Source organism: Uloborus diversus, chromosome 1 (genome assembly GCF_026930045.1).
Source record: "Uloborus diversus isolate 005 chromosome 1, Udiv.v.3.1, whole genome shotgun sequence".
Classification (NCBI taxonomy): domain Eukaryota; kingdom Metazoa; phylum Arthropoda; class Arachnida; order Araneae; family Uloboridae; genus Uloborus; species Uloborus diversus.
The window spans coordinates 140,966,004-140,980,141 of record NC_072731.1 but is presented as its reverse complement, the minus strand read 5'-3'; the positions used below and the strand labels follow the sequence as shown (position 1 = coordinate 140,980,141).

Sequence of the window (14,138 nt, the reverse complement as noted above, 5' to 3'; positions counted from 1 at the left end):
TTCGGAATTATGATATCAAAACGCTTAAATATTACAATTTAAACTAAGGTTCATGTTGTTAGAAAAGTCAAAGCCTTAAAATTCAAATCAAACACAGATTCAAAAACTGGCGTAGTTCAAATCTACAACATTTATACACATACATTTTCCTTAAACTTGCATGAATTGGGGGGGGGGGGGGCTGGAAATATTTCCCGTCTTGAACACATCACCAAACTTGCACCCATGTCCGTATCTCACAAAAAATAAGAGGAACAGGAACCTAAAAATTTGAACTTTTTCATGCCTCTATATCAGCAATCTGTGTACCAAATTTTAAAAAAATCAGAATCGGTCATGCAACCAACTTTTTTTTATCTTGGTTGAGTTGGTATGGAATCGCTCAAAAGGAATATAATATGGAAACCATGATTGATTCCAACAAATTCATGTTATGGTTCTAAAATTGTTTCATAAAATGTTTTTTTCTTTATCTAGGGTGATCTTCAAAATCCTCAAGAACGATGCAGCATAATGTAAAAGAAGAGAAAAATGTTTTATAATCCAAATAGTTTTTATAATGTCATTTTTTAGATTCATCTTCAAATCATTGTATGATACAATGAATGGTTTTTAATGTTACATCACAGAAGTTAAGAGATTAACAGTGATGAATATGTACAATGGTTTTCTATGTAGAAATTCTCAGATAAATTTTTAATGAATTTAAGAACCCCCACCCCCTTCTCCCCAACTGTGCAATAAATAATCAAGAAGTTAAATTTGTTGTTTTCACAAACTTAGTAAAATACAGAAACATTGAAGTAAACTAAAAAAGTATCAGGCATAAGTAAAATCCATTGGAAACACTCAAAAAATCAATAAATATTCAAATGTTCACTACTGACTGCCTACTAAACTCACTTTTGTTTCTCATTTTCATCAAAAGCATTATCATATTGTAAATTACTTGTCATGCTTTGTGTTTGTGTATGTTTTATTTCAAAACTTTTCATTGTGTTAGTTTTTTTTAAAAAACTATTTTTACGTCAAAATTTTTCATTTAGTAGTAATGTATAGTAGAGTTAGAGTACTCATGATCTAGTTGTTTCTTTTTCTTACATATAATTATTATATAAATTTGCAACATATGAACTCTTAAGTGTTCAAGAAGTTGCATTATTTTGCTTGTGATTTTTTAAAAACTTGTACTGAGCGAAAACATAAATAAAGTTGTGCCAATAGTCTTTTTTTTTTTCTTCTTTGCTTTGGGTTTTCTCTTACTCTTTGCCAAGTCAAGAATTAACAAAATATTTGTTGTGTGAAAGGTGTGATTATTATTATTTTTTTAAATGTGATTATAGTCATTTTACTTTCAGTTGTGCATTTTAGAATGTGCCATATCAACTGACTTGGATATGCCATGATGAGTAACAGACATTTTGAAATTTGCAGAGCCTTTAATAGAAACTTTTTTTTTATTGAGGTCAAGCAAAAAAATTATTTGAAGGTAACACTAGGATTGGGTCATATTTCTGGCAAAATGGTAAGGCAACATAGTAATTTTTCCAAGACGCAAAAAGTGGAGAAGAAAATGGCAAACTAAAAGATGGTGTTATTTAAAAATATATTCTAAAAATAATATAATTCTATTTAATGCAATCAAGACTTAAACCAAAATATTATTAATTAGACATTTCATTATGTTATTTTAATTAAAATAATTCTTGAATCTTCAAAATCTTGGAATTTAATTGGGAATAATACTTTAAAACTTCTTTTTGCTATAAAATGTTGAAAAAACAAAGACATTGGTTTATTTAGGTTGCTTTTTTGATAATACCAAGGGAAATTTTTATTTTCTTTGCTTGCGCTTTGTTATAGCATTTTTCAATGTTTTTCATATTATTTTAATCTTATTGTACTTTCACATAGACATTGTAGAAAGATTGATTAATTTTGGTTTGAGTTTGTTGTACATAAATTTTAAGATTATTGAGCAAAAGGTTTAAAAATTTGATTTTTGTACCAATTCATTTTAACTTGCTAGAAAACGCTATTTATTAAACAACTGATTAGTGAACAAATTAAAATATTCAACAATTGGTAAATAAATATGTATATTTTTATAAACAATGAATGAAAGTATACTATCATAATATGAAAAGATTTTAAGCTGTTTCTTGCTATTGTTATCACATTCAAAGGCATTTTTATGTAAGAAAGTAGTTTTGAGGTAATAATCAGATGTTAAATTAAAGTTGTGTTGCTTTTTAATTTCCTTAACTTATTATATTACACTAACCTTAATATTACTAACTTTTTTAAATAGGATACAGGTAACCAGAAAAGAAGCCTCTCAATATTAAGTGTTCATAAATGTGTCAACTAACTGCTAATTTTCAATAAAAAAATTTAAAAGAATCAATTTACAAATAGTTGAAAAGATGATTAATGATACAAGGGAACATGTGGATGTTGCATCTTGCAATATTTAAAATGTGCTATGCGTTAAATATGTAACCTCTTACGTATTTTAAAAATTACAGAAGGCTGGTCAACATTTTTTTATGTCCTATAATTTCAAAACATACATTGCTCTTTCATAGCACATTTATCATTTGCTTTTCAAGTTGCTAAAAGTAAAGGAAATATAAAATGTTGAAAGAGTATAGATTTTTATTGCATTTCAATCTGTAATTTATTAAGGTATATAACAGCAATGCATTCAATATGTTCGTACTTACGTCTTTATATGTTCCTGTGTAATAATCACTTTTGTACTGTTCCTTGCATTTCAATATATTGATTTGCAAACAATCTTCAAAATATTTGTACAAGGGACTGTCAGTTTCATACACATCTTTAAATATTGATCTCCTCATTCTGTATAATTCATGCAATTCATGTTTTTTAAAATGGCTGCTTTTGTGGGTACGTCATTTTGGAATGTCACTACTTGAAAATAAAGTTTGATATATTTTTTCCCAGAAAGTTTTCATTTTTTAGAAATTTTAACAAGTGTTGTACTTTAGGACAGAACTGATGTGAAGCTATTTACCTTAAAAAGTTCTACACACTGCATTGTTTTATATACATTTATTGCACCTGATGTGCCTCTTAATTTTTCAAACTTTGCACATTATCACTCACACAGCATTATTGCCATAGGTTGTGTCAAATTTTATTTTCATTTTGCAAAAAGGCAGTCAAAAAAAAAAAAAAAAACACCCTATATCAGATTTTCCCCTTAGATTTTTATCGGAATACCAGCAAAATATTGGTAACACACTAGAGAAGTATTTCATTCTTCAATTTAGTAAAACTTGTTTCTCTAGGTTGCAAACCAAGTAATTTTATCAGGCAAAACAGGCTCTATGTTTTTAAGATGCAAAGTAGCCTTTTAAAGAATTTGAATGCTATGATTGAAAACTACTACTCTTCCGAAGAATATTCGGAAAATATAGTACTTTGGAAGCAACAAATAAAAAATAAAATAGAACTTTTAGAGACTAAAACTAACAATTCCAGTTCAGTTAATTCCTCAGAAATTAAATGTTCAGAATGTTAGGACTGTAAAATTGCGTCGATTAAACATTAAAATTTACTATGGGGATCCAGTGGGATATTTGGAGTTGATGAATCAGTTTAATATTGCAATTGATAAAAATACAAATTTAAGCAAAATTGACAAGTTTAATAATTTAAAGACATTTTTGGGAGGTGCTGCAGCAAATTTGCATTAAAGGTTTTACTTTATCAGAAGAAAATTACGATTCGGCAATTGAATTACTAAAAAAAGCGTTTTGGTAATACACATACTTTGATTCAGTTACACATGAATAATTTATATGAAAATTCCTGCTGTGTATAATTCAAGGGATTATAAATAGGTTGCGATTTTTTTTTTGATAAAGAGGAAGTTCAAATTTGAAAAGGTTTAGCCATTGAAAATAGTATTCATACTGTAATTTGTTAACACCAATCATACTTGATCGTGTTCCTAGAGATCTTGTTTTGAAATTCAATAGAAAATATTCGGAAGGGTATAAATTTCAGGACGTTCTTACTTTCTTAGAAAGTGAAATTCAATCCTGTGAACGTGCATTACTTGTGCAATTAAGGTCGGAATCGTTTAAATCTGGTTCAGAAAATTCGGATAAGAATGATTGTAATAAAAAATTTTGAAAAAAAAATAGAACCGACTTCAAAATTGCTCTAAAAAGTGAAAAATAATTTTATTCTTTAAACACCATCGATAATGCTTTTAAACATAATTTTTGAAGTTGGCGCAAAAACAAAACGTAAAATCCAGTGTAACCATGCTTCATTCATATTTTTTTTCAGAAAAGCATCCAAAGTTACGAACGAAACATTTATATCGCTATTCAAATATGCTGTCATCAATGCATAATGTATGTGATAGTGAAGAAACTGGTCCTGGTTAAATTCATAGTTGTATTTGAGTTATGGCTGTGAATGATTTTATCTATCGTTTTTGCGCCAACTTCAAAAATTATGTTTAAAAGCATTATCGATGGTGTTTAAAGAATAAAATTATTTTTCACTTTTTAGAGCAATTTTGAAGTCGGTTCTATTTTTTTTTTCAAAATTTTTTATATCATTCTTTTTAGTGTAAATGTAGGTATTTCAGAAATAATAAGAAGTTACTATCACGAAACTTCACATTTTTTTTCTTAAAAATGCTCCATACTAAAAAAAAAAAAACTATTGACACGCGTTAAACTTTAAGCGATTGGCACTAAAAACTTATCTTTGTTCCTCTCTGGAAATCATGCGTAGCTAATTTGATTATAACCATTTAAGTATTACGTTTTTCCTAACTAATTTACATTCCACAGCATCTAAGTTGCTCATGATGCAATCCTGTATTTTCTTACTTAGCCCCTATCATCTGTTATCGGCATAGATTATAACGATAAAAATACTACAGAGTAGTTGAGTCAAACCTAATGGTAGCATTGTGAAGGCTAAGCAGATCCTAAGCACTGCATCACCACGCTTCCAGGTTAGGTTTACCCCTACTATGGAGCAATAGCACTGAAGAAAGGAAGATTTTGATAATTCACATAGGGTTACTATAAATCAGCAGGGTTACTAAAATAAAATTATTTACGCCAAAAATGAGACGACAGCACCAGATTCCCCATTATCGAAATATCCCTTGAAGAAATTTGATGCTTGCTTCAGAGAAGCCTTCATTCAAAATTATCATTACAATTACTATTAATGTTACTGTTATAGGGTACCAAAGTTTTATAACAATGAGTTTCCTATTGTCGCGTAGATGAAGATAGGGAAGACAATATGAAAGCCAAATGAAGCGAATACTCGTTAGTCTCAACTCGAGATCTTTATTCAGAACCACGAATGAACGTTACATCTCCTTATGTACAACTTGAGAAAGTGCTGGAACTTTCCAGACTTGGAAAGATACAGAAATTAATAGAAGATTCGAGAAAATACGGGAAACAGTAGAAACGAAATTTTAGTAAAACTCACTTTGTCCTAGTCGGGATTTGAACCCGAGTCGCTCGTGTAGGAGGCGAGAATTCTACCACTGAGCCACCGTTATCCACGGAGGAAAAGTGCGAACTTCGCTACAAAATCATTTAATAGGGAAATTGCATAAAATTTACTGTTTTTTGCCCATAACTTTTTTTCTAAAGAACAAATATGGTCAAAGTAATGGGACCTAAGTTGAGCCATCCCCTATCCATTAAAAAAAGAATCATCAAAATCGGTTCACTAGGTGAGACGCTATGAGTGGACAAACAAAAAAAAAACATACATACGGTATGAATTGATAACCGCCTCCTTTTTGAAGTCGGTTAAAAATGGGTCAAGTAACAGTAAGAGTTATAAAACCTATGCTGCGACAGCAAACTATGTGACTAGTACAAAAAAGCATTGTGTATTCTGTAATAGTCCAGATCATGAGTTTTGTGAGTATAAAACTATCGAAGATCGTAGAAATAAGTTAAAAAATAAAAACCGTTTCTTTAAATGTTTTTCGAAAAATTTATAGTCGCATGTGCAGGTTAAAAATTGAATGCAAATTTTGTAAAAGTAAATTTCACAGTTATGTATTATGTGAAAATGCTAAGAATAAACCTTTAAGTAATGACAAAGTTAATGAACAAAATAATTCTGTTGTGACGCATTGTAATTCGTCGGTTTTAAAATCAAATTTTTGTTGCTTACATGTTCAGTGATTGCAAGTGCAGGTAAAGATTCAAATTCTGTAGAAATTGCTCAAGTACTTTTAGTTAACGGTTCTGAAAGATCTTGGATCACAAAATCTTTAGGAAGTCGTTTAAAATTAAATATAGTTAGAAGGGAAAGGCTTTCAGTTTATTCTTTTGGTTCGGTGAAAACATCGGAAAGAATTTATGAGGTTGCAAAACTTAAACTATCAAATAGAAATAATTCTGAATCATCAATTGAAATTGAAGTTTTAGTAACGCAAACAATAACTTCAGCATCCTTAGCGGTACCTAATGTCAACGTTCAAAATGCATTGCAACAGAAAGGCTTGTTCCTTGCGCAGATATGTGTAATAGTGAAAATGAAATTGAAGTTTTAATTGGAGGGGATGTGTTTTGGGGTATAATTTGCAATTCAACAGTGTTCAAAATAAATGAAACATTAAGTTGCTTACCAACGATGTTTGGGTTCAAGCTTCGTAGGAGTTTTGGCTACGGATTGCGTAATTGCAAAGGATGTTAAAGTTCTTTGGGATCTTTGGGGGATGATTATGGGGAGATTGGGGATGTTTTAGGTATCACAGATAAGGAAGAATTAACTTTAACAGATAAGCGTATAATAGATTTCAATCAAACTTAAAATTCGTTCAGGGTAGACATGAAACACGATTGCTATGGAAATTTTCCCCGATTGAGTTAGGGAATAATTTTTGTAATGCAAAGAAAAGATTTGATAAATTGCAAATAATTCTTCGGAAGGATAAATGGTTGGTTAAAGAATATAATAAAATTATTGAGGAACAAGAACGGCTAGGTATAGTTCAGGAATGTGTTAGAACTGTAAACGAATACTTTATGCCACATCGTCCTGTTGTTAGGATTGATAAGGATACGACTAAAGTGAGATTCGTTTTTAATTGTAGTTCAAAATTAAAGCAAAATATTTCGTTAAATGATGCGTTAGAATGTGGTCCAAATTTAAACGCTAACATTCTTGATATTATGTTAAACTTTAGGAAGTTTAAAATTGCATTCAATGCAGACATTGAAAAGGCTTTCCTTATGATTAGTATTGCAAAAAATGATCATAACTATTTGAAATTTATTTGGGCTTCATATAACTCTGAGAGATATAAAATTATGCAAATGAATCGGTTACCATTCGGTTGTACAATGTCAAATTTTGTTCTCAGTGCTACAATTAAAACTCACATAAGAAAATATGAAGATAATAGGTGTAAAACTGTTGAAAAGTTCATTGTATGTCGATGATTTGTATTTTGGAAAGCGTGGAAGAAGCATTTCAGCTGTCGTCTGATGCCGTATCAGTTTTGAAAGATGGGGGTTTCAACTTAAAAAAGCTGAGATCTAATTCAGTTGAATTGGAATCTTTATGGGTTGACCAGGGTCTGAGTATTATTGAGTGTTTGGAAAATTGTCAGTTAAAGGTGTTGGGGTTGAATTGGAATACTAACCAGGAAACATCACGATCAAGGAAATACAAAAAAATTCCAAATTGGTGGCATTCGAAAGAGCATTGGAAAACATGTTTATGGCATTGAAACTACGTGCCCTCGTGACCACGTTATTGAAATATGATGTCTTAAAAATTGCCGAAATTTTTAGTAAGTCGCCAAATTTAGTGAGTTTTGCTCAGAAATGGAAGGTACGGCGCAAATTCAACATCTGCATCTGACAAGACATTTCACTTCCATATTTGGTCACCACCAAAGCGCGTGAGAAATATCGCATTAATTCTTTACTCGGGGTGACTACCATGGCGCGTGGTGTCGTGGCACAGACTGCGGCATTGAAATTTTTAAGGGCTTGTGTTCCGGGATATTAACGTGCAACTGTATAGGGGAAAACGCCACAGCCCGAAATATTTGTTTTATTTTATTGTAAAAACAATGAAATTTTTTGTTATTCTTAAGACTGACTGTTAAAAAACTGATGTTTAAAACTTTTATGCTTCTGCGGGTGAAATATTTCCTCTGAAAGAGTTTATTCGATGATGAAACTGCTTTGAAAAAAAATATGATAACCGTAGAGAAACGGTAAACACACTTTAAAGTCTTTTTTTTTTTTTTGAAAAGTCGTAAATTTGAAGTCTTCAACAGTATCTAAATACGAAGATAACGACATTTTTAAAGGTTTCAAACCATGTTTTCAAATTTAAAAAAAAACGATTTCTGTCAGTTATTTCCAGTGTGTTTTTCGTTATGTGTATCGTTTTCAAGTTATGTGTAAACCCTCTAACGAGTCAAATAAAAAAAGAGCTGTATTAATTTTTATTTTGCTCATATTTGAATTCCCTTTTAACGTGAAACATAATTGGTAAAAGTGACTTCAGTATTTTTAAAAATGACTAAATAACATGCAATATGATGTGCATTTACATTATAGCGACTTTCAGTTACAGTGACAGACTTTTTCGAACTACAGGGGTTGTTGTAATGAACGTCGACTATAAAAATTTTGATAAGAATCTGTTATGAAGTAATTTCAGACATCGTTAGTTTTGCTGTGCAAATTTTTGACATTTACTATCCGTTGTTTTCTTTTTTTTAATTATTATTTTTTTCGATTTTAAATTAAACATTTTCGCTAGCAGTGGTCAGACAATAAAACTTCATGAATGATAATAACTTTTGAAAAAATAAATAAGAGCTGGGATACTACAATCCATGATCATGTTCTTTCAACATCAAAAACTATCCATTTTATTTTCAATATATAAGCTTTAATAAGCATGTTTTTTTTACTTATTCATATTAATTCTCGTACATAATTATTAATTACTTACAACACATTTCATTACAAGAGTACAAACTTAAGTAAAACACACTTGAAATGCACTTAAATTCTGAAATGCATTATTATCACGATTACAAAGTTAAATCCTACGTTCAATTTCGTTATAAAGTTGTAGCTCCTCTGGATAAAGCTCTCTAGTTTCCATTTCACAGGCTTCATAGTTACTTTTTAATTTTACCCACACAAGTAAAGGGTAAATTTGAAACATCGTTTACGCGCTTTGCAGATGACCAGAAATGTAAATGAGAGTCTTGCTAGACGCAGGCGATGAAATCACGTGGTATTTTCCATTTCTTGCCAAGTCTTTAAATTTGGCGAATTTTCGTAAGATTTCGACAGACTTTGACCCCCCATATCTCAAAAACAAAAGGACGAGGGCACACAATATTTGGGTCAAATTTTTTTCTAAAGATACTCTTTCGAATGCGACCATTTTTAACTTTTTTCATGATTACTGAACTCGTGATGTTTCCTGGTAAGGAGGACAGTTTGTCATTAGATGTAAAATCTTTGTTGAGTAATTTATCTTCGTTGCAAAATACTAAGCGTTGTGTGCTGCAGACAGCCGAAATGATATTTGATCCAACGGGTTTTTTGTCTCCTTTTGTTGCAAGAATTAGATGTTTAATGCAAGATATTTGGAAAATAGGTGCAGATTGGGATGATGAATTGCCAGAGAATTTGACTTTGAAGTGGAGGAAGTGGTATGGGGAGATTAAAGATTTAAATTCAATAATGGTAGAAAGATATTTCTCTTTAAATGTGAGTGACCTTAGGGATTCTGTTGAAATACACATATTTTCGGACGCGTCATTAGTGGCTTATGGTGCGGTTGCATCCTTTAGGTATAGTAATAAGAAGGGTGAAGTTTTGACGTCCTTTATAATGTCAAAAGTCAGAGTGGCACCGTTGAAAAAGTTAACGCTTCCGAGACTGGAATTGTTAGGAGTGTTAGTGGCTGCAAAATTGTGTAAATATTTGTCTGGTTTATTTAATAATTTGTCTGATAGAGTAATATTATGGACGGATTCAGAAATCTGTTTGTGTTGGATTAGAGGTTCATTTAGGGAGTGGAAACAATTTGTTGCAAATCGTATTTGTCTTATTCAAGATTTGACTTCGCCTAGTATGTGGAAATTTTGTCCAGGTTTAATGAATCCAGCAGATAAACTTACAAGAGGTGAATCATTGAGTTTGTTGAAAAATGACAACGTGTAGTGGCGCTGACTAAAGTGGTTGACTACTCCTAGTGATGAGTGGCCGTTGCAGAAACAATACTGTTCGAATGACGCGGCGAAAGTTGAACTTTTGAAAGTTAGTGTTAACACGGTTGTTTCATCGCATAGTCCTGTATTAAAAGTTAACGACTTTAGTAATTTCAAAAAATTACTGAGAGTGACTGCATGGGTGTTGAGATTTATTTCAAAGTCCAGAAAATTATCAATTGAAAAGGGTCCACTGAGTGCTATAGAATTACAAGAAGCTGAAGAGATGTGGATAAAAACTGTGCAGTGGGAAGTGTTCCGCGAGGAAATTGAAAGGCTTCAAAAGAATCAGCAGATTAGTACATCTTCTAAGATTTATTCCTTATCACCATATCTGGACGAGACTGGTGTTCTTAGGGTAAGAGGACGTCTAAAGGAGGCTCCCTTGACTGAAAATGAAAAAAAATCCAGTTTTACTTCCGAAATCGAAATTCGCGGAATTAGTGATTTTTCATGAACATCTTCGTTTCTTTCATTCGGGTGTATCATCAACTTTAGCTCAAGTGCGTAAGAAATTCTGGATACCGAAAGGAAGACAGACTGTGAAAAGAGTTATTTCTACTTGTTTAATCTGCAAAAAATATTCGTTAAAACCAGCTAAGCAGTTAACTGGTGAATTACCCTTGGAACGTATTGCTGAAAGTCCACCGTTTACTAATGTGGGAACTGACTTTAGTGGTGCAATAACTGTTAAATCTAAATTAACCAGTTGTGAGAAAGTGTACATTGTATTATTTACATGTGCCGTAACTAAAGCGGTTCATTTTGAAGTGGTGCAAGATATGTCCGTAAAAAGTTTTATATTCGCTTTGAGACGTTTCCTAGCAAGAAGAGGAAATACAAAAATAATATTTTCTAATAATGCAAAAACTTTCCGTTCATCTTGTGAAATACTGAAATCTTTTCGTAAAATAATAAAGCATCCAGAGCTGCAGAATTTTGTAGCGTCGGGAAACATCATTTGGAAATTTATTCCAGAACGTTCTCCATGGTGGGGAGGTTTCTGGGAACGATTGATGAAAAGTATTAAAGACCCGCTGAGAAAAATACTCGGTAGAGCTCGGTTGACATTAGAAGAGCTTGCTACCATCCTTACAGAAATTGTTTATTTTGAATAATAGACCAATTACCTATGAGTTCAACGATTTACATGAACCTATTGCATTAACACCTTCATGTTTTTTATTTGCAGGAAAGGACAAGATTAACTTTCCAAATTATTTCCTTGAGATATTTGACAAAAACTCTAACCAAAAGACTTTACAAAAACGTAAATTTTTCCAGACTCGTTTAATCAAGCAAATTTGGTCTCAATGGAAAGAACAGTATTTATTGCAATTGAGAAGTGCTCATAATTTTTTAGTTCCTCACTCCCAACAGAACTTAACTAGTATGTTGTGGCCATCACGAAACTTTCTTCTATATTTTTCTTTTTTTTTCTGATCCCTCCCCATGCTTGACGAGGAAGCAATATTCCCAACAAAAACGAAATTACACATGCAAAAACTTGACCACCATCCCAATGTCTGAATTATTGCAAAAGCAAAGCAAAGAGCGAAAATTGAAAGTTATTTTAAAAGCCTTGCTTTAATTAATTACAAATATTTTATTTGTTAACAAACATAAGATGGCAACAGTTAAAAATTTTAAATCATTGAGATAATATTTCCGATCATTTCCATACAATTAAAATCACGAGAAATACGCAGACGACAATCTATTACGATTTATCTTTCTTATTGTTGCATTAATAAAACTATTTTTATTCGCTAAAAAATGATAATAAAAATAAATCAGCACCTCTTGGCGCGATTGGCGCCAAAATTGAACCAAAGCCTGTTTACATATGGATTCACATATATTCCAAATTTCAACCAGAACGTAGCATTACTTCTTGAGATAGGGCACTCACAATGGAAAAAAAGAACGGGCGTTTGCGCTACCCCCTTTTTAGCTGTTGACACCAAAACAAAATCAGCTCTTATACCTACTAAGGGCTACTTGCCGATAAATTTTTCTTTCATTCCGTTCATTATTTCTTGAGATACAGCAGTCACAATTGACGACAAAAAACGTTCTATAGCTCAACCCCCGTTTGAGTTATTGACACCAAAATTGAATCAGCACCTGTTCCTGTTAATGGCAATACATGGACCAAATTTTGTTTGATTCCGCCAGTTACTTCCTGAGGAATAGCAATCACGCGTAACTCAAAAAAGGTCCCATTGCTCCACCCCCCTTGGAGGAATTCGCGCCAAAAACCAATGGGCACAAGTTCACATAGGGGCACATATGTGTACCAAGTTTCGTTCGATTTCATGCGGTAGTTTTTGCTGTAGAGCGGCCACAAAAAACTGGTCACACACAGACGTGACACACATACACACACACATACAGACAGACAGACATTTTCCAAAAATAGTCGAAATGGACTCAGCACACCTCAAAACGTTCGAATCCGTCAAAATTCGAAATTCGAAAATTTGCACGAATCCAATACTTTCTTCTATATATTAGATATAGAAGAAAGTAAAAATTGGAGATGTAGTGCTTGTTGAAGGACCTATGAAAAATGAAACTGTGGGACATGGGTGTGATCGATAAAGTTCTCATAGGAAGAGATGACAATGTACGTGCATGCATAGTCCGCACGTCTAAAGGTTGCTTAAGAAGAGCAATTCAACTACTCTATCCATTCGAAGTGACTGTTTTGTAATGAAATGTATTGTTTATTGAATGTTTAAATTAGTTTAATTTCAGACTGAAGTAAGTTGATTGTTAATTTAAGTGATGATTGAAATGTCTAATTTAGTTTAAATTGATAGATCTGTTTAATTTATGTTCTTAAATTTTAGTGTACTCATTCAGGTGGGGAGTATGTGGAAAAACTTTTATGTTCTTGAAATGGCAACAGTATTAGCCAAGCAGTTTAGTATATATACCCAGTGAATTTATGTTTAGGTGTTCTGTTATGATTCTAATTTATGTTCGTTCATTTTAGTTCATAATTTTTCTTCAATAAAATGTTATAATTTAATTGGTTTCATGTATCTGTTATAACCGCGTGGCAGAAGAGAGTAGGAAGTTGTTTCGCGACATTATTTTTTGTGTATTAGATTTTTGTCAAATACCAGCAAAATATGGTAACACACTAGAAAAATATTTCATTCTTCAATTTAGTAAAACTTGTTTCTAGGTTGCAAACCAAGTAATTTTATCGGCAAAACAGGCTCTATGTTTTTAAGATGCAAAATAGCCTTTTAATGAATTTGAATGCTAGTTTGTTAGTTATTGCTCAGGGCTGCCCATTCTTCCTCCCCAAGGATGATAGAGCTCCCACCTCATACACTACAAAGCCCCCCCCCCTTTCAAATGAAAACAAAAACCCTCTCAAATTAGCCCTTCCTCTTCCTCCTTGAAAAATTTCATGCAATCTGCAAGGAAAGGAATTGTTCTAATTTTCCTAAAATTCTGAATTTTGTGATAAATATCTTAAAATTTTCATTATTTTATGCTAAACATTTTTAGAAAAGAGGATGTTCCTCTTAAATCGATTCAAATTTCTAGCACGCTCGATTGCAAAAAGGAACCCGGTCATTGACGCTAGGGTTAAAAGAATATCCCGCTTAATGTAATAAATGTTCAGAGTACCAAACCAACCTAATGTTATTTTGATCCCGGATAATGGAATATCCCGCCTATTTCAATATTTTTTTGGGGTAAACTGGCTATTCCATTAAGCAGGCTCGACTGTACTTCAATTTTTTTTTTTTTTTTTTTAAGCTCTTAAAATGTCTAAAAGGTTTTTTTTTTTTTGTGCTACATAACTACCCTGTTCTAAAACTGTTAC

At 31.9% G+C, this 14,138-nt stretch overlaps 1 protein-coding gene across 1 annotated transcript in view; it reads left to right on the top strand.

Moving 5' to 3' along the window:
- LOC129221707 (lamin Dm0-like) overlaps nt 1-2,964 on the top strand; it is a 58,577-nt gene extending 55,613 nt beyond the window's left edge. Inside the window, exon 11 of the mRNA XM_054856188.1 lies at nt 478-2,964. Coding sequence (XP_054712163.1) covers nt 478-519 — 42 coding nt within the window. The 3' untranslated portion in view covers nt 520-2,964. The remainder of the gene's footprint in view (nt 1-477) is intronic.
- Nucleotides 2,965-14,138: the final 11,174 nt, after the last annotated feature.